We start from the raw sequence: 22,015 nt of genomic DNA, 5'->3' as shown, positions 1-22,015 counted from the left end.
TGTGTGTGTGTGTGTGTGTGTGTATTGGATATTCTTGTGGTAGATTCCTGCACGCCTCTCAGGCAATGTACCTCTGCCTATTTCTGAAATAGGAAATTCCTGTGGCTAGGAAATTCCAGGGACATACAAATGTTCAAAGTTTTTGCCATCCCCCTCTGAGGAGACTCTTAACGCCTTTTAAACAAGGAGTGTTGGACTGCGAAAGAAAATTATGATTCAGAGCACAGATTAGCTGACCTTGGGAGGGTTTATTAGACTTCTACAACAGAGTTTTCTTTGCTTCTTAAAAATGCAGAGGTAGTGCTGAGTGCGCAGTGGGAACAGATGTATTGTTCTGATAATTAACCAAATATAGTTTTCTCTATTTGTAACTTTTACATTTAAAAAAAAAGTCTGTTTGGTTATTAAAACAGGCAAGTTGTTCCTCTCAGTTTTGTTCTGTAAATGCTTTCAATTTTAATTTAATAGATGAATTCTAAAAGACTTGTATAGTGCTATGAAAGTACACAGTGCTGTGATCTCTCCCTCAATTAAAGCAACCGTCCATTATGCTGTGGATTTTCTGAGTGTGTGTTTATTGTTTTCTCTCACTTTGTGCCACAGGCACTGCTTGAGTCTATGGTGGACGCAGCTGAGAATCTTTGCCCTAATGTGATGAAGAAGACCCACATTCGGCAAGACCTGATTGAGGCCAGCACTGAGAAGATTTCCATTCCGCGTACCTTTGTTAAAAATGTACTCTTGGAGCAGTCTGGAATTGATATCCTCAATAAAATTAGGTATGTTAAAAGCACTGTGAAACCTGTCCATAAATATTCTGAAGATAGTTAAAGATCATGTATTGAGTTGTATTTCTGTATTGCTTGTGTGTATGTATATCAGTATGTTTTCTGAACATTCCCGCATAAGAATTCATATAGAAACTGGTATGTCGCCATACAGGCCAATCGGTATGGTCCAGAAAATGCAAAAATTTAGGTTTCTACAACAAAGTTAATTGGGTCATATAGCACATATGTAGTATTTGGTATGCCTATTTTCCTTATTATTTCTGTGGCTTTAAGGGACACAATCAACTTAAAAATCATATGTCTAAAAAATGTTACCTACTATTGTTACTGCTGATGCCTAAGATTACTATAACTGAAGAAAATTGGAAGATCACAAATTCTACTGTCCACTTTACCACTTTCTTTGTTTTGTGCATTTGATGGCACATAGTGTGTTACTGGTTTTGTCATTCTCCCTATTTAGTCAGAAGTCACTGTAACCCTTTTATGTGGGGGGTTGTTTTGCACAGCAACAAGGATCAGACAAAAACATTTAAAAATTTTGAAACTAGGTTATTCTAGCCACTAAATTTGGAAGGGGAATGCGGAGGCAGGTATAGTGCTTTAAACTACTTGTAATTCATTATTTCCAAAAGATAAGATTCCAAGTTAGTTTTATTATATTCTTCTTTATTAAATGTACACCAGAGCATATACAAGATGTACTATATGGTCAAGTTAAGGAGGTAGGAAACTTAAAACTTTATGGTTGCTATCATTTCTATAGAGAGAATTTTCTGCTAGGCCTCATCTGGAGTACTGTGTCCAGTTTTGGGCCCCACACTACAAGAATGATGTGGGAAAACTTGGAAAGAGTCCAGCGGAGGGCAGCAAAAATGATTAGGGGACTGGAGCACATGACTTTTGAGTAGAGGCTGAGGGAACTGGGATTGTTTAGTCTGCAGAAGAGAAGAATGGGGGCGGGGGAGGTCTTGATAGCTGCTTTCAACTACCTGAAAGAGGGTTCCAAAGAGGATGGATCTAGACTGTTCTCAGTGGTGGTAGATGACAGAACAACGAGTAATGGTCTCAAGTTGCAGTGGGGGAGGTTTAGGTAGGATATTAGGAAAAACTTTTTCACTAGGAGGGTGGTGAAGCATTGGAATGGGTTACCTAGGGAGGTGGTGGAATCTCCTTCCTTAGAGATTTTTAAGGTCGGGCTTGACAAAGCTCTGGCTGGGATGATTTAGTTGGGGATTGATCCTGCTTTGATCAGGGGGTTGGACTAGATGACCTCCTGAGGTCTCTTCCAACCCTGATATTCTATGATTCTATACTAATGAAGGCCATAAAAGGACTTTTTTAGAGTTACAAGTTGTAAATAGCTCGTGGGGGGGGAGATTTCAAGCACATCAGCCATATGTTCTTCTACATTATATTATTAACACTACGCACCACTATAATACAAGGAAGTCTCATCTAATGTGTCGGGAGACATACAGACCAATTCTCCTCTCATTGTTTTCTTATCAGAAACTCTAATTATGGGGTTGGATTCTCAAAAGGAGTTTATGGGAGCTCGGAACCCAACTTCATTGAATTATAATAGAAGTTGGGTGGCGCATTCCCAGAAGCTCCTTTGAAAAGACCAGGCACGTTTATGTTCTTCTTCGAGTGATTGCTCCTATGCATTCCAGTTAGGTGTGCGCGCCGTGCATGCACGGCTCTTCGGAAGACTTTTACCCTAGCAACACTCGGTGGGTCGGCTGGGCGCCCCCTGGAGTGGCGCCGCTATAGCACAGGATATATACCCCTGCCGACCCATCCGCTCCTCAGTTCCTTCTTTCCGCCCGTGACGGCCGTTGGAACAGTGGAGCGCAGCTCAGCTGACCTCCACCTCCCTAGCTACTCGTAGTTTCTCTCGTTTAGTGTATAGTTTATAGTTATAGTTAACTTTATTTGTTTGTAGTATAGGATTTATTTTCAGGGGTTCGGGGTTTATCCCCTTCCCCTCACCCGGTGCCGGGTCCGATGCCCGGTCCACAGGGTTTTACAATGCTCGGCCGGCCACAAGCCATTGCCGACAAGAGATCCTCTCCTAAGTGCCTCGAGGATTCTCAACTGACAGATAAGTGCCGCATTCGCGGGGCCTTTGATCCTAGAACAAAGGGGAGCGGGACTTTCGTCTCAAACAGCTCCTGAGGGAGGCAGCTCTTGCTCCTCCGCTCTCGGCGCCGAGCGCTGGTTAGTCTTCAAGGAGCGCTCCCTCGGCACCGGTTCCCCGGTGCCGCCAAGGCCTCCCGGCACTGGCCCTCGCTGACTCCGACGTCCACTCGGCATGGTTCCCTCTCCTGGAGGATGAAGAGGCACAATATACTTGCTGCGTCCAAGCCGCCTGCTCCGCAGCCGAGCGCTCTGCACAGTCGGATCGCCCGGCACCGATGTCTGCCGCGGCGCCGACAATATCCGCACCATTAACTCCGGCCAGGCAAGAGCCGTCGAGTCCGGTGCCGGAAAGCTCCCCGGTACGGACCGTGGTCGAGCTCGCTATGACGCTGCGTCCGAGCCGCCTGCTCCGCAGCCGAGCGCTATGCTCAGTCGGATCGCCCGGCACCGATGTCTGCCGCGGCACCGACAATATCCGCACCATTAACTCCGGCCAGGCAAGAGCCGTCGAGTCCGGTGCCGGAAAGCTCCCCGGTACGGACCGTGGTCGAGCTCGCTATGACGCTGCGTCCGAGCCGCCTGCTCCGCAGCCGAGCGCTATGCTCAGTCGGATCGCCCGGCACCGATGTCTGCCGCGGCACCGACAATATCCGCACCATTAACTCCGGCCAGGCAAGAGCCGTCGAGTCCGGTGCTGGAAAGCTCCCCGGTACGGACCGTGGTCGAGCTCGCTAAGACGCTGCGTCCGAGCCGCCTGCTCCGCAGCCGAGCCGCCTGCTCCGCAGCCGAGCCGCCTGCTCCGCAGCCGAGCGCTACGCTCAGTCGGTTCGCCGGCACCGATGTCTGCCGCGGCACCGACAATATCCGCGCCGTTAACTCCGGCCAGGCAAGAGCCGTCGAGTCCGGTGCTGGAGAGCTCCCCGGTATGGACTGTGGTCGAGCTCGTTATGAAGCTGCGTCCGAGCCGCCTGCTCCGCAGCCGAGCGCTATGCTCAGTCGGATCGCCCGGCACCGATGTCTGCTCCGGCACCGACAGTATCCACACCATTACCTCCGGCCAGGCAAGAGCTGTTGAGTCCGGTGCTGGAAAGCTCCCCGGTACGAACCGTGGTCGAGCTCGCTTTTCAGCGGCGTCCGAGCGGCCCGCTCCGCAGCCCGAGCGCTCTACTACGTCGGGCTGCCCGGCACCGGTGACTGCTACGGCACCGACAGTATCAGCACCGTAGACTACGGCCTCGCAAGAGCCGTCGAGTCCAACACCTGAATGCTCCCCGGCGCGAGCTGTGGTCGAGCTCACTATTCCCTCCACGCTGGGAACATTTCCACAGCGAGGGAGTTGATGGCAAGGGCAGATCCTGCGCTGCTTAACCCCCGACATCGCCGGTGCGGGTTATATGGTCTTTTGGCGAGCCTGTCTTGCTCACGCCACCCTGCGTCGGCACTGCAGAGCGGCACCATCCCCGATCGCGGTCCCGCAGACGTTCTCGGTCCCGTCACCGATCGAGGTCCCGACGCCGCTCGTGGTCTCGGCACCGTTCTCCATTGCGGTACCTTTAGTACTCACGGCACCGGCCAGCGTCATGTTCGCTGGCCCGGTACATTCGGCACCGATCCCGCTCCCGGCACCGCCCCAGGCACCGAGACTCCCGTACCCACTCCTGAACGTCGAGCCTCGCGCTCTCGGTCGACCGCCCAGCACAGCTCCGGTGGCAGGTCTCGTTCTCGGTACCGGTATGTCTCCCGGTGCCGATCCCCGGTGCTGAGTCGAGCGACGTCAGTTAGAGAAGGGGACTCTACCAAAGGCTCTTCAGCTCCTTCAGGGCCACCCAGTCACGCATCAGTGTTGCCACGTGCGGACACTTCATATGCGCAGTACTCTCTTTTCCGATGTGCCCTCCAGAGTCTTCCAGGAGACCTATCAGAGGTCCTTCTAGACACCATGGCCGTACTGCCACGCCAGAGGCATACCGGTGCTCCCATCTCACTCCGTTCCGTCGGAGCTCTGGGTGCCAGAGGCGGCAATTAGCCGTCCCCCTGCGACCAGTACGGAGCAAGCCCCGGTTCAGCCACCGGGCTCCCAGATCCCACCGGTGCAGGAGGTCGTCCAGGAGCGCGAGCCCACACAGGACCCGCTTGTCCCTGGCCTTTCTTCTTCCTCCTCCCCAGCTGAGGCGGGGGCAGGAACATACTCCTCGGGCCCTCCTCTGATCGGAATGCAAGTGCATAGCATCATCCAGGGGGTACGAGTACCTAGGTACATCTAATCCCCTCCCCCCCCGCTCCCTTGTCGTCCAGTCCCTCAATGGGATGGACCGCCATGGCCAGCAGGCACCAGCTCCTAAATCCTAGGGGGCTAGGCGACTGGTCTTACGGGGCCGTACGAGGTACTTGGCGGGGGCCCTGCCACTTTGTGTAGCAAACTAGCAAGCCCTGCTTAGCCGCTACTACGGGTGGCGGTGGGCAACTTTACAGAGTCGGTTCTTCAGAACTCACGTCAAGAGTTCGATGCCCTCCTGGATCGAAGGAAGAAGCTGGATAGAGCTTCCCTCCAGGCCTAGTTGGATGCAGCTGACTTCGCTGCCACGACCCTGGCCTCGGGTGTGGCCACGAGGCGCATTTCCTGGCTCCGGTTATCGAGCCTTCCCTCGCAGCTGCTGTCCACTATACAGGACTTGCCCTGCACTGGCAAAGGCCTGTTCTATGAGAAAGCTGGCCCTAGGCTGCAAAGCCTGAAGGGCAGCAGGGTCACTTTCCGCTCTCTATTAGCACGCCGGTGCTTAGCGCCGACCTTTCCGTCCCCAGCCTCACCGCTCTTACCCTGCGCCTAGACAAAGACAAGACTTTGCCAGCAGGCGTCACTTATGCGGTCGTGGGCGTCAATCAGGCCCTCAAGGTTAAGGTCCTTTTAACCATCCTCGTCCCTCTTAGGGACCCCTCTCATGAGCGATTCCTCTTGCAACATGTGCGGACGCTCCTCTTCATCGGAGCTATACAGGAGGTGCCTAGGGACGAAACCTAATCCCCTAGGCGAAGGGAGGTCTCAGACATATCCTAGACCTACGGGTCCTCAACAAGTTCACACTGCGGATAGGTTCCGCATGGCTCCCAGGGGGACCGTCATCCCACCCTTGGATCCCGGAGACTGTATGCCGACCTCGATATGACGGGCGCGTATTTTCATGTCCCCATTTCTCTTCCACATTGGCTCGTTCGAGGGACCTCCGAGCCCAAGTACCAGTCCTGTGGGCATCGACACGGACCTATTCCGGTGTCTAGGCCTGATCATCAATGGTAAATTCCACTCTGGTTCCCACACAGGGAATAGAATTCATTGGAGCCACCCTGGACTCCAATCTCACCAGAGCCTGCTTACCTCAGCCTTGGTTTCATGCGGTGGTAACAATTGTACAAGGTCTACGGACCTTCCCGACAACTTTGGCTCGCCCAGGCCTAGGTTTCCTGAGTCACATGGCTGTCTGCACGTTTGTTTCCAAACATGCCAGGCTTCGCCTCTGTCCACTCCAATCGTGGCTCACCTTGGTGTACCACCCGGGCAGAGATACCACCCTGGTCGTCTCGTTCCCCCTGAGCATCCTAGGCTCCCTCGACCGAGAGTCAGTGCCCTCCCTGGTGTATCCAGGGATGCTGTTCCATTCACCCCTCGGGGTCCCTCATGACGGACACCCCATCTCTCGGCTGCATCCTCACCTGGGTCAGCTTCGCACTCACAGCCGTTGGTCGGCCCAAGGGCTGGCCTTGCGCATCAGTGTCCGAGAGCTGGGAGCAGTCTGCCTTGTATGCCAGGCTTTTCAGCTGGCGGATCGCCTCAGCAGATCCTTCCGGTCTCACAAGTGGTCGTTCCCTCCGGACGGTATCCATTCCGTTTTTCGGAAGTGGGTCTTTCCCCGCATAGCCCTCTTCGCTCCCGCGAGAGCGAAAACAGAGAGAAGTCCTCCTCATTCCAAGACCTCTCCCCGGGCTCAGTCTTGGAGAGGTTTCTGATGCCATGGATGAGCCATCGGCTGTCCAATTTCCACCGTTCCCGCTGGCTTGCAGGGCCCTGCTAAAACTCCGCAGGGGCAGAGCGCACCTGATCATGATCGCTCCAGCGTATCCCAGGCAGCACTGGTACACCAGGTCGCTACCCCTGTCGGTAGCCAACCCTATTTCCCTACCTCTTGGCCCAGACCCCATTTCGTGGGATCGCAGCAAGCTTCACCACCCAGACGGGTAATCCCTGCACCTCACAGCAGGGCTGCTGTGTGGCTAAACCGATCCGAATTACATTGTTCTGCCTCGGCTCTGCAGGTTTCTCCTGGGTGATAGGAGATCCTCCACTCGGTTAACGTATCTGGCAGAGTGGAAGCGTTTCTCCTGCTGCTACGAAACGCACAATGTTTCTCCCGCCGAGGTCCCGATCCAGTCCGTCTTGGACTACTGGTGCATCTGCGCCTCCTGTGTTTAGCCCATGTTCCATGGAGCCACCTTACTGCACATTCCACCAGGGCTCAGGCTTCCCTGCTGCCTTCTTGGCCCACATACCCTTTCAGGGGATGTGTCGTGCAGCTAGTACACACCTTTGCCTCATTGGCCCAAGTGTCCAGAGATGATGCAGCCTTTGGCACAGAAGTTTGCATTCTGCAGCATCTAGCTCCGACCCCACCGCCTACATAAGGCTTGGGAATCACCTAACTGGAATGCATAGGAGCAATCACTCGAAGAAGAAAAGACGGTTACTCACCGTAGTAACTGTTGTTCTTCGAGATGTGTTGCTCCTATCCATTCCAGACCCGCCCTCCTTCCCCACTGTCGGAGTAGCCGGCAAGAAGGAACTGAGGAGCGGATGGGTCGGCAGGGGTATATATCCTGCGCTATAGCGGCGCCACTCCAGGGGGCGCCCAGCCGACCCACCGAGTGTTGCTAGGGTAAAAGTCTTCCGAAGAGCCGTGCACGCGTGGCGCGCACACCTAACTGGAATGGATAGGAGCAACACATCTCGAAGAACAACAGTTACTACGGTGAGTAACCGTCTTTTCCATTATTATGTCATTGCTATCTGTTGCTATTATCGCTCGTACATATTGCACACAAAGAGAAAGGGAACATAGCTTTGTGTGTTAACTTAAATGGTTTTGTGGGTTGATACTGATTAATGCAATTGGGAAAAGATCACAAAGCCAAGAGCCAAGCCATCTACTAAAGCAAGCAAATTCTTTATCGGGACACTTGTCTTTGTCTTTGTTTATGCTAAGGCCTAGCTTGCACTTAAAAAGTTTTACTCATATAACTATGTCAGTAGGAGGTGATTTTTTTTTAAGTTGACATCATTATGCCAGTAAAAGCCCTAGTGTAGATGCAGCTATACTGCTATAAGGCATTTATACTGGTATAACTTACTTTGTTTTGCCGAACCAGAATAAGCAATATTAGAATAAGCATTTTTATACGAGTTAAACTGCATCCTCACAAGGGAGTGGGATGTGTGTTAACTCTTTAACTATGCTGGCACAGTTAAAGCGATACAATTTTTAAGTGTAAACAAGACGTACCAAAAGCAACCAGAAAACTTTTTTTTTAATCTATCTATTCATTTAGGAAGTTTAACAGGTTTATAAATCATTGCCATGTTAATATATCAGAGACCAAGTTGTAATCATTACAACAGTGAGCTTTTGTTAGAGGAAATGTTATACAGTAAATATTGTAATCCAATCTCTCTATTTAGTAGAGTATTACTATATTATAAAGATGAACCTAGGACATGCCAGAAAACAAATTTAATAACAATAGAAAGTTTATATTTCTTCCTCCGTGTGAGATTTCTTCTTGCAAATAAGGAAGAAAATAAAGGGAGCAAGAGATCAAATAAATCCTTGCTGCAGCCAGTTTTAAATTCTGCATTTTGTGAGATGTTTAACCTAGGGAAATTCTGACTCAAGCCATCAAAGAGTTAACCATTTAATATCTACAAAAGGGACGATGTACATGTTTTGCCCACAGCATGTTTGTTGGTTACCTAGAGTTTGTTTCAAGATTTGGCTCCATGATTAGTTTAATTCTGGGGACTTCTGCACTCTGGGAATACTTACTACTACTAACATCAAAACAAATAGTGAAACATTTCTCTGTTTGTGTAGACGTAACAGTCACCATCTAAAGATGTGTGATGACAGTCAAAGCTGAAAAAAAAAGTTTCATTTCCGTGAAGAGATAGTGGTAAACCACAACACCAAGTACAAATCTAATGTAATGTTGGTTTCTGTGGGCTTGTCTTCACTGCAGTGTTAGCTTGAGGTATAACAAGCCCACAACCCAATTCCCATCCACAAACACACATTTCTAAGTCAAATGAAGTGGTGTTTTAAATTCTTGCTAGCTGGCCCATTGCTGGGGGGCGGGGGTGGTTTGACGCTGACATGATGCTGACATACACGCTAGTAATGGATTGGGGATGCAGCTGCAGCTCAGGTTAGCTCAACTGCTAATCCAATCACTGTGCTAATCAAGTCACTCTATGGGTGTATCTACACTGCAGCTGGGAGTGAGTCTCCCAGCCCAGGCAAACAGATGTTCACTAGAGGGGCTTGAGCTACCATGCTAAAACGAGCAGCGTGGACGCTGTGGCTTCTACAGAGACTCAGCCTAGCCACCCAAGCTCAGTCCCAGGAGTTCGGTTGGGTGTGAGAGCCTAAGCTGCCATCCGAGCTACAGCATCCATGCTACTATATTTAGTGTAGTAGCTTGAGCCGTGCCAGCTCAAGTCTTGTCTACCTGGGCTGGGAGGCTCATTCCCAGCTGCAGGATAGACAAACCATGTGTGACTTGAGTGTGTTTTTGCAGTGTGGCTGCTCTAACTTGAGCTAAGCATGCCCGAGTGGGGTAACTAGAGTGTAGTAACTCATACATGTTGCAGTGAAGGGGCAAGCCCAGTGTATACAGTGCTGATGTCATGTTAAATCTAACAGTGAGTCTGTGTTCCACACCTTCTTTTTGAATGCTAAATACATGGGACTGGCTGAAACAAAATTTGGAAGGCAGGAACTAGTTATTTAAAGCAAAAGCACAAACAGTTTGCAGCCCAGGAATGGTGATGGCAGGTTGCAGAAACAATACAGTTGCCATTTAGCTGACAGAAGGGTACAAAAAGGAGACGGGGCAAGATTAATAGTTAGGTAAAACAAGCCTTAAACAGGTAAGACTGTCTGAATTCACTCCAGACCAGATTTGTCTTCTCTAACATCAATGCATGTATTGTTCCTAAGCAAATCTGACCATATGGTTCTTATTAAGTTGTCCCTTAGCCAGATGTTTTTGTTTCTGCCATTAGAAAAATGTTAGAAGCAGGCTGAAAATGGTCCAGGAGTTCTTGTGTGTATTGCAGGATCTGTGAGTTATTTCTGAAGGGTTCAGTCCTTCTACTTGCACCTTCTTGTGTTTCGTTCTCAAAGACAGTAGCAGACTCACAGATAATCTTCACATCATAGAACTAGTGCTGTAAGGGATGGCAGAGTTCTCTTGTGTGAATTGAAAGTTACTCTGTTCTCATTTTCAATGTTCACACAGTGAAGTGAAGTTGACTGTGGCCTCTTTCCTATCTGACCGAATTGTGGATGAAATCCTGGATGCACTTTCACATTGTCATCATAAACTGGTGAGTGTTTGTACAGTTCTGAGTAGTTCAGGGTGTCTTACCACCACCACAGCATTCATGACTTGTTCACTTTCTTCTTCTCACAGCTGCATTTCTAAATCTTCATAATTTTCATCAGCAGCATCATTTGAAACATGGTCATAGGGTGAGTAGTCCTGGTTTAAGGAGAAAACAGCCCCAGAAGAAGCTGCATTACTTAGCTGCCTTACTATCTCTTGCATGAATTATCGGATCTGAAACCAAAAATGGCTTTGCAAGAACATATATTCACTAGTTAAGGAGACAACTACTGGCTGTCGTAGTGAGACAGGCGTTGTGATTGAAATAAAGTCAGATTTCATTCTTTAGGGGACTGTGGAGCAAGCTGTAGGGACCTTACTTCCCAAACCTGTGCATATTCTGAGGCTACTTCAGAAATGTGAGGTCTTGGACTGGAAGGTGTATCTATGTAGAAGATAAAATGTTCAGCTATTTACTGGAAGACATTCTGCTGTCAATCACTTACTGTAGATGTACCTCCTTCCTGAAGATTAGAGCAGATATACTGCTCTATGTCTACAGATCAGCTTATGGACTCCTGTACATTAATTGTTATTTTTAGTGGAGAGGGAAGTAGATTATTGGACTCAGACCCAAGCTTGCTGAGGGTGGGAGGAGCTAATGCTGGATTGTGCAGAGTTATATAAAAAGAGTGGCAGCAATAGCAACAACAACAAAAAAATTCCAAAACTTACAGAATTTCCACTGTGAGTCAACGTTCCAAGCGTAGGAGCAGCATTGGCAACATCTTTGTCACTGCTTTGTTTTGCTTATCCATATTTTTTGTCAGGGAAATAGATTGCATCATTATCAAGATAAGACAGATTTGCTTTACTATTATTGGTGCTCCTGCTGTTGTGAAATGCTTCCTTTGTAGATCAAAGTATAAAGCTATTGAATGTACAGACATTTGAAGAAACACACAGTAGTTCCACATAGGAACTATCCAGTTAGATTTCAGTCCACCTTGTTTTCTATATCACGGGCATGTTAAGGACCCTTGAGAGAGAGAATTTCATTAAAAACATTAATTTTAAGGCTTATTAAATATGCAGCAAATTTTACATGTAGAAGAAATTTTATACCAAGTATTAAAAACAGCTGAGGATTCATGTAGAGTCCTTTCTGAGATTACAAAAGGCTAGTCTCAAACAGAAACTTTTGTTTCAAGTGTGATTGCTTTAGGAACAAGCAAATTCAAATGGCCCTAAACAGTATTAAAGCCAAGGTCAGTCTATCTCCCATTCTATGTTAGAGCTTTAAAATCATACACAATATTAAATGTAGAGCCACATTTCATTTTACATTGAAACCAGGTCTTTGATTATGGTATTTAGTGGGCATACAACACAATGTCACAATTTTTTTGATCATTTGCTGGCCACTATCTTGGGCCAGCCTGTCAGCAAATGACTCTGTTGCATCAGTGACCAATAAGGAATCTTTGCTGCCAAATTCAAACATCAGCAGCATGCTGGAAGTTCTTCTAAGGCCAAGGCAGGATCCAGAGAAAGAAGCACAAGAGAGAGATCTGATTGCTTACCAGACTGTTGCCCCAAGGAAGACTGTTACTGCTATCCCAAAAGGGGCCAAAGTCACCATTACTGCATGAGGACTGACTGTTTAGAAAATAACCAGCAACAGCTCTCGGCTGGGTTGAACTGAGAAGCAGGAGGAGGACCACAGCAGAAACCTCAGACCTGAGACCAGCTCCCTGCCAGATAAACCCAACACAAGATCTTGGAGCAGATAAAAGCCCCTAAATCTGAACTGAAGAGACCCTCTGCGGGAGCCTGACTGGAAAGCAGCCAGCAGACACCAATCAGAGGAACCCAAGGAGACTGCAGACAGGATGGGAATGATTCTTATTCCACAGCTCAACGTGAAAGAAGATTCAGCACCATCAGTCACAGCATGCATACTGGTCACTGTAGCGTCTCAGTTGCCAGATGACTGCAATGATGTTGAGCCATCAATCAGACAGCTTGGTTCAGAAAAATATATTGGATCAGTTCTTCTTAGTAGGGAAAGATGCCACTGCATGCAAAGCTCGCAGAAAAAGACAACCATAAAAAACCTATGTGATCAACTGGTGGGCATCTTGTGGGCAGAGTATACCCACATGGTTTCCATTCTGACCCTGGACTGAAACTGAGTTCAGTGTTCTCTCTTCACACCCTCGTCTTCTTGTCATGCTTCCCATATGAACGTGCTCACAATCTTTAAAATACTAACTTTAGACATTTTCTATTGACAGTTCATCATGAGGCAAATCCAAAATAAGATCCTGTATTGACAAACATCTTAAACTGATACACCTCTGTGGTTTATGTTGCTTGTAAAAGATACTTTTCTCCCAGTGTTAACATTAGCAGGGAATGTTTTCAGGTCAACATTTTGAGCACTATGTTTCATATATTTTAAGGCCAACAGTGACCGTTGGATCATCTAGTCTGACCTGCTGTATTTCAGAGACCGTTACCCCTGTACTGAGCCCAATGGTTTGTTTTTGACTAAAGCATATCTTCCAGAAAGGCATCCAGTCTTGACTTGAAGACATGGAGAATCCACCACTTGCCTTGGTAGTTTTTTCCAATGATTAATCACCCCCACCATTGGAAATTTGTGCCTAATTTGAATTTGTCTGACTTCAGCTTCCAGCAATTAGTTCTTGTTATGCCTTTCTCTGTAAAACTAAAAAGCCCTTTAAAACACAGTATTTTCTCCCCCTAAAGGTACTTTTATATTGTAATCAAGTCTGTTTTCCATCTTCTTTTAGATAAAATAAACAACCTAAGCTGATTAAGGCTATGTCTATACTATAGACTCCATGCCAGTATAGACCTTTAATATAAACGCAGCTTACGCTGACAGAAGGAGTTTTTCTGCCAATGTAGGAATATCACCTCTCCAAACAAAGTTAGCTGTATTGATAGAAGCACTTTTCTGTCAGCACAGATGCATCTACACTGCAGGTTTCCCACCCCTGATCAATATAGCTATCCTGATATAAGTTTCGAGTATAGACCATGCCAGAGTCCCTGTAAGGAGTTCTCTACAGCAGTGCTTCTCAAAGTCAGGACGCAACTTGTTCAGGGAAAGCCCCTGGCGGTCCGGGCCGGTTTGTTTACCTGCCCTGTCCATAGGTTCAACCGATCGCGGCTCCCACTGGCCGCGGTTCGCCACTCCAGGCCAGTGGGGGCTGCGGGAAGTGGCGCAGGCCGATGGATGTACTGGCCACCCTTCCCGCAGCCCCCATTGGCCTGGAGCTGCGAATCACGGCCAGTGGGAGCCGCGATTGGCTGAACCTGCGGACGCAGCAGGTAAACAAACTGGCCTGGACCACCAGGGGCTTTACCTGAACAAGCAGCGGCCCAGCTTTGAGAAGCACTGATCTACAGTCCTCAAATTTGTGTATCTCTTCTGCATCCTCTCTAATTTGTCAACGTCTTTTTAAAATGTGGACAGTATTCCAGTATCGGTTTCACCAATGCTGTATACAGAGGTAAAATCACCTCTGTATTCCTACTTACTTCTTCCCTGTTTACGTCGCTAAGGATGTCATTTAACCCTTTTTGTCACAGCATCACAATGGGAGCTCATGTTCAATTGCATGTTCATTATGAACCATAAGTCTTTTTCAGAGTCACCGTTTTCCAGGGTAGAGTTTCCCATTCTGTAAATATGGTCTGCACTCTTTGTTCCTTAATATATGACTTTGCATTTGTCTGTAGTAAAATGTCTTTTATTTGAATGGGCTCAGAGTGGATTGCTCTGTATGACTGCCCTGTTCATTTAAGTATTTATTTGTTACTTTTATGCAGTTACTTTTATCAACCTAGCTTGTCATCTCATCAAAAAACGAATTCAGGCTTGGTTGACAAGATGTACTTTCCTCAAAACCATATTAATTGGCATTAATTATATTCCCATTCTTTGATTCTTTATTAATTTAATTTCATATCAGGTTTTCCACTGTTTTGCCGAGGATAGATGTCAGGTTAGCTGGCCTATAGTTACCCTGGTAGACCCACTTACCCTTTTTGAATATTGGCACAGTGTTAATACTCTTCCAGTATTTTGTAATTTCCCTGGTATCCCAAGATTCATTAAAAATTTAACCTCAGTGGGCCAGAGATCTTCTTAGCCAACTCTTTTAGGATTCTTGGGCTCAAGTGATCCGGGCCTACTGGTTTAAAAATATGTATCCTGAATGGATGCTGTTTAACATCCTCCTTCGTTGCTAATGAACTGGAAAGTACTTCATCAGCCTCATGTGATAGGAATCCATCATCCTACTTCTTTCCAAATATAGAACAGGAATATTTATTGAACACTTCTGCCTTTTCTGCATCATTAACCATTTTAATATCTCCTTCTAGTAATGGGCTTACACCATTTCTAGATTTATTTTCTTCCTAGTATCCTTTTTTTAAAACTTCTCCTTAGCCCTGCCAGATATAGATTTATCCCTGATGTTTTTAGCTTCCCTTATTAATTTTCTACACTTCATAATTTCTAATTTATACTGATTGCTATCTAGTTCCCCTTTTTTCCATTTGTTTAAAAGAAAAACAGGATAACTTTGCGTAAATGCCAGCTGAGAAGTGAAGGCATCAATTAGATACAATATTTATTAGATATAATTATTTATTATAAAAATATAATATTTACGTTTATTCAAAGTTGTCCTTTTTCTTGATTATAGAATCATGGCTTTTTGGCCATCTAATATACTCTTCTTAAATAATTCTTCTTAAAGAGCATCCCAATCAGTTTTACTCATGATTTTCCTCAGCTGTGAGACATTAGCCCTTTTAAAACGCCAAGTATTGTCCTCTGTTTTGCCCATATTAAATGTAATCAGTTCATGATCACTGAGCCATAGGCAGCCACTAGCTTCCAGTCCAGTGATTTATTCATCATTATTCATCATAATGAGGTCCAAAATAATTACCCCATTTTGCCTGCAAATTTTTTTATATTAGAAAAGAGGCAGCACGTGTGATTCCTACATTTATTAGTGAAAATCATTTAATCCTACTTTTTTTCATCGGTTGAGTATATTAGCAATTTGTACATTTGTTACAGTAGCTTTTAAATGAAATGGCTTAAAAATGTTCAATATGGTATGAGGTTTTTTCCCTCCTTTGGGTGTTTTTATTTCCATAGTCCAGATAAGCAGAGTCTCTTACTGTGTGATTCTCTATTAGCCCTCTTTTCTCCCCTCCTCCTTCCCCACTATCCAGTGTTATGTGATGAGGGGATAGTTCTGCAGGGAGATGGGGGAGGCTGGGGCCCAGATGCAAACAGTTGAGCTTACCCATTGTTCACCACCTATCATCACCTGCCGTGCACAACCATTCTGCTAGTTGCTGTGTAAGGGTTTTTTGTTGTTGTCTGTTTGTTTTTTTTCCCCCTCAAGATTTCTGATCAGTAGTTTCATCTCTTGATCTTTGTTGTCTAGGCGGACCATTTGACCAGACGTGGTAAGCCACTTCCACAACAGGAGTCACTGGAGATTGAATTAGCTGAAGAGAAACCAACTAAGCGCTCCACCATCACAGTAGAAGATTTGACTGAGATAGAACGTTTGGAGGATCTAGACACTTGTATGGTAAGACACTTTTCTTCAGTCCATTGGTTAAAAATGTAATCTAAAAAGGTCCTTATGCAAATTTCAGTGGGCAGTTTTTATTATATCAGGGGAATGAAATTAGGAATTTGGCTCAACAAAAATAAGTAATTGTATGTAGAACAAAACATTATCTAAACCAGGTATAGATGAGTGGAAGGAAAACCCTTTCCTTTTCTTTGTTCCATTATCCATTTTCTTCTTCTTTTTCATATTCAGATATTTTTTTCTTGCAAGATAACATCTCTTGCCCATATTCATACAATACTGCTAATATAACAGATACCTCTTCTGCAGAGGTGCTGGTATATGGCAGCGATAAATCAGACTATGGTACTTTGGCACACTATTTCCTGTCACAGCATGCTTCTCTCAGCCTCTGTCATCATGCCACTTGACACTAATCCATCAAGGTAGATAATAGGTTTTTTGAGACCCAGAGGTTATACTGGTGGCCATGAACTGCAGATGATTTTTTTATATATGGATGAAGTCTGAAACTCTTGCACATGTAATAGGGCTACAAAGGACGTAGAACTAATGATGGTGTGGGATGAGATTTTCAAAAGCACCTGCATGAGTTAGGAGCACATCTCATCGAAATTCAATGGGACTAGTGCTTGTAAATCACTTCGAAGCTTTTGATATAGTTTTAGCATAAGCATTTTAAATAAATTACCTCTATTCTCCATGCCATATCTTGAATCTTTACAGATGCACTCCAGTAGGCTGCGAACTATAGTTAATGTTCTTTACCCTGTTTCTTTTCCAACATATTGTGAACGTTTTTGCTCAGTGTCTTGTTTACTGTAGAGGTGACATCCGTTGGAGGCAGCAACTTAAATTAACTATAGTATTTGCTCGCATGCCTGGCACCTAACCAGAGTTTGCTTTGGTGCAGCATGTATCTCAAACACCAACAAATCCCATTTTCCTCCCTTTAAGGCATTGGCCTTTACAAGAGTCATCAAAGATTCTCATCACCAGTCTTCTTGAATTCCAGAAGTGTTCTGCAGCCAACTGTCAGTTTAAGTGTTTAATGATTGCGCTAAATGGTGGCCCTGAGAGCCAGCATCATAAGACATGTCACTCTTTAGCACAATCTTGATTGTGCCTATAAATGAACTTGAACGTACCAGATTAGTATACAGAAATCTATGGTAATTTAAATTTCTGCGCTTAGAATTGTGTTTTCAGTATGAAAATGCTCTCCAGGTAGGGATTTTTAAAGCAAACATTGCCTTTGTTTCTGTCATCATACAATTTATGTAAGTGGACCATGCTAGTCTTTTATCTTTTTCTTTACTCATGTTAAAAAAAAAAAAAGGAAAATATGAAGTCACATATTAAATATTAACTGTTTGCGCCTTACCTAGAGCAGCTGTTTTGAAGAGTATTTAATATCCCTGTCTTCCTCCCCATTCATACAACTTAATCACATGGCTGAACCCTTTTGTAGTTCTGGTTCTCATTGACATCCACTTTGAGGGGAATGAAATTATATTTCAGATAAATACACTGTATTCAGGAGCTCTGATCTCTCATCGTGCTGAAAACTCCATTTGTTCAAAAATTTAATGTATCGAGTTTCAGAGATATATTCCTGAGCCTGGAAATTCATATAAGGGCTGTTTTTGCAAACCAGGTGCCTTCATTGTGCATTGTGGTATTGATTGCACTTGTATAGAAAGTGGCCTGGAGAGACAAACTCAGTAATGTGACCATACCAGCTTTGCACAGTGCTGGTGTCAGTTTGTCGATGTTGTTATAAGTGTCCTAAAATAGATATCTGAACTTCTCATTCCATCCAGTTTAGCTTATATCATGGCTGTTTCCAGGTGGGTCTGTTTTAGCTGTATGAATTCTGTATATATTTCAGACATGGCCCTTGAAAAAATGTGGATATAGAATCAATGTGGTGAAAGAGAGGTTTCCATTATATTACAGTTCCATAGTTTTCCCAAAGCCATTTATGTTTAGTTTAGAAAATTTCATCCTGTGGGACCCTTTTTTATATGGCATCAATGAAACTTTGGGAATTAGTTGATGCGAGAAACAAATATATTAATGAAAGGTTCTAAGAGGAAATAAAAAATGCACATGATTTATGAACCATAACTTAGTTTATTTTATTAGCATTGAATGAGAAATAGTTGCTTAACCCCAACTTCTAGAACTTTGTTAATTATATAGATCATTAGCTTGTTTGTCCATTAAACATCTATTTAAAGTAGTTTTTTTAATGCTGACAGCCTAAATGCTCCAACAGACCAGAGCTGTGTGAAATACTCTCTTCAGCTCTCAAACTCATTCCTGCTGAATTTGGGTTTGTTGTTCAGCCTGAACCTCAGCCCAGGCTTTCCACTAACATCTATCCCTTTGCCCCAAGAAGCTCCAAAGACACCTGTGGTAGAGGAGGCCAAGGAATGGTTGGAGAGGGAAATATAAGTGTTGAACTTGAAACCGCCAGTGTTCTAGAGGGGCTAGTTGACGTCCATCTGCAAGTGGGACCCTGCCGTGTTTAGGCAGCCCTGTGAGATATATATTTAGACACAATCAGGATGAGGGAGGGTGGTTGGATGAGGAGAGGTCTCCACCATCCCAGTCCAGAGAAGAGAGCTGCTATTCATTTTTGAACTTTCTGTATCAGACAACAGAATAGAAAGGAGTGCAAGGAATGTGGCTTTGAAAATGACTATTAAAAATAGAGATTTGAGTTTTATTTCCACTATCTGCCAGTAAAGAATTAGAAAGTGTTTAACACTGTACATTTACAATGCTACAGAAGTTATTCAGACTTGATTCCTAGCCAACATGTCATTATGGCCACAAACCAATAATCTGAATGACATGTCAGTCGCGGGAGAATTTACCACTCTATTCTGGAGAACGTTGGGAATGATTGAATGGTCCAATACAGAAAAGGCTAGCTTGATCTGGGAGTTTCTGATCTCCCTGAGTTGCAATATAGTAAATTGATGCTACTCTGATCTGCAACTATCATAGCTGTCTAAATTTAATTAGAGCTGTATTTATCTAAAGGCCTATTATGATCAAAGTTGTGTGTAACTAAGATTGAATGTGACAGCTTTGTTGTTTTATGCAAAAGGCCACTTAGTCTGCTCAGATGAAAGGAATAGGCATAGACTTTTTGAAAGATTTGAGTCAGTAATGAAGGTTGACTTAACTTAATAAAATTACACGTTTTCTCAAATTTTCTAGAAGTGTGAGACAAGATTGACACTTTTTAAGCAATGATGCGTTTTACCACTGGCTTAAAATAAATCACCCATTTTAACCTAAGTAGAATATCAAGCACATCTGCATATGTAATTTTTTCAGCAGACTGATTAAATTTCTCTACAAAAGGGAACTATGTACATTATTTGTTCATCCTTTATTCTTTCAACACAGGAGTTATTCTTCCTCAGGACTGGGGTTTTTAAAGGATACTTGAAAACTGATCTTCTTTAGAATGGACAAAATATAGCTATATTTCAAAGAAAATTATTGAGCTATTTGAATATTTTTTTGTCCCTAGAATATTAAAAAATGACCATTTTTGAGCTATTATTTAAAAAGCAGAGAAGTTATAAGTGGAATATATCCTGTACTAGAAGGCCATCACATGTTAATGATCTTGAAAATACCCATTCCAACAACATAACATTGTTACTCTCAGTAATACAGAGTGCAAGGCCAGTGGAAGATTGTCTGCTTTTCTCTGAGGAAACTATCTGTTTGCTTACATTCCTCAGGTATAATAATAATTAATTGGAAATTATTTCAAAAAATTTCAAAGTGCAGGTTGTAGCATATGTATCTGTTTGTGAAATCCTTTTAATAATGTTCCTGTGAAAGACTGAAATGTTTGGGCTGTGAATTATGAATTCACTGTTTGTGTAACCCGTGCCTGCGGTGCTCTGTCCCCCTCTAGTGACACCTAGGCCACTTAGAGATTAATGAGTCTACTACAGCCTTAGCCAAGAGCTGTGTGGCTTTTAGCTCATGCAGTAGAGACTAATGCACTAAGGTTCAGAGGTCCCCAGGTTCAATCCCGCCTGCTGATAAATAGTTACATTCGCCACTAATAAAAATGGCCTGCCTCAATGAATATCAAATCCACTTTTTTAATACTATAAATATACAATGGTGGCTCTATAGGAAAATGAAGGACCAGTAGGAAACTTTAATGAAATGTAAGCAATAGCTTAATATTGTAGTCTTTAAATGATACAGCAAGATAAAGAACCATTTCTATAAAGGAACAGAAGACTAGGGGAAAGATAGCACCTACTTGCTTTGGGATATGCTAAAGAGCAATTGTGGCACAGATCTAGCACATAGGTTCAGCGCTCAGCAACAGACCCGTGATCCTGGAAGTCTTGGAAGATAAGACAAACGTATACTTCTCTGCTTTTAGAGCCAAATATAAACCACACTTCTTTAACCTACATTTCCCACAATGACACATTAAATAAAAAATTCACAAAGCACCAAAAATAAAAAATCCAGCCCTTTCTGACTGAGGAAGGAAAAGAATGAGCAATATATCTTGTATAATTTTGGAAAGTGCTGTGATACCATGTTGATTGGGGCAGATGAGAACAAAGCTAGTGGCTGTCAATGTATTTACCATGACTCTCCACTGATAACCTTTCCTCCCACACCCCTGTCTTCTCACTTTCTATTTGTCTGCTTATTCACCTGCTGAGTGACTGACCGAATCCTACATTGTGAGCTTTCGGGAGCCGGGACTTTCTTTGCTGTTTGTGCAGTGCCTAGTACAGTGGTGTCCTAATTCTTGCTTGGGATCCTTGTGTACCACTGCGTAGAAATAATTAATGGTATTACTGCTTGTATACGCTAGCAGTGGTGAGATCTGGCATCTATCTCATTATTAGTACTTTGCTTCAAGCCCTCATTTATTTCTATCCCCCAACTTACTGTCTGTTCTGGAAGTTATGGCTGCATGGTCTTGAAGGATTTTGAGATTTTAATTTTTGGAAAACTATTAGGCAGACTTTTTATAAAGTGGAGCTTCTTGCGAGCACTACTATCTAGGGGAGGTAATGTGCATCCAGTTCTAGCTTAGGCATTGCAGATCTAGCTTTTTTGTGGTGGTATAGTTCAAGCAAGAGACTTTTGGCTCTGCAGTTTTTCCAGATTCAAAAGGAATTGCACAGATAAAGAAAAGCTTTAAAAGTGTATATTATCTCATGGCATTATTTTGTACCACTCCTTATGAGTCCTGGATTGGTTAACTTTTCCACTGACTCTAAAGCCAGGGGTTCTCAGTCCCTTGAACATACACCCAAGAATCCTGTATGCTGATTCCCAGAGCAAATGTACTTCACAGGAAGAGCAATGTAAACAATGCAGGCAGGCTAATGGTACCTGTGCCTCCCCCACATTCAGGACAACTTCCGGAGACACTCCTGGGACTCATGATCCATGATTCTGTGTCTATAAGCTTTTTTCCCTGGTATACAGTGCCATCTGAGAAATCAAAAGACAGTCGGAATTTGCAGGAAAGTTGACAGTTTTGCAGAATCCTGTAGATGTCCCATTCATTTTCAAACATTAGGAATATGCTAATATTAATTTTATACAACTGCTATGCTAATGTTACTTTTTACTGGATGCCATTATATATAGCTTTGCATTCTGACTCTACCAGTGGTTAAAAGACCTCTGTCAGTGATTATACAATACATACTCTGACGTTTTTTCCCGGGGTGCAGTGTGGGCTGC

At 44.4% G+C, this 22,015-nt stretch overlaps 1 protein-coding gene across 4 annotated transcripts in view; it reads left to right on the top strand.

Annotated features, from left to right (window-relative positions):
- CARMIL1 (capping protein regulator and myosin 1 linker 1) overlaps window positions 1–22,015 on the top strand; it is a 262,324-nt gene that overhangs the window by 194,402 nt on the left and 45,907 nt on the right. For all 4 annotated transcript variants that reach the window (XM_045005542.1, XM_045005539.1, XM_045005540.1 and 1 more), the window contains 3 exons: window positions 604–779; window positions 10,500–10,587; window positions 16,094–16,243. In XM_045005542.1, coding sequence (XP_044861477.1) covers window positions 604–779; window positions 10,500–10,587; window positions 16,094–16,243 — 414 coding nt within the window. The remainder of the gene's footprint in view (window positions 1–603; window positions 780–10,499; window positions 10,588–16,093; window positions 16,244–22,015) is intronic.

The sequence above is a fragment of the Mauremys mutica genome, chromosome 2 (genome assembly GCF_020497125.1).
Source record: "Mauremys mutica isolate MM-2020 ecotype Southern chromosome 2, ASM2049712v1, whole genome shotgun sequence".
NCBI classification, from domain to species: Eukaryota; Metazoa; Chordata; order Testudines; family Geoemydidae; genus Mauremys; species Mauremys mutica.
The sequence above is the reverse complement of the archived record's forward strand: the minus strand, read 5'-3'. Positions and strand labels throughout refer to the sequence as shown.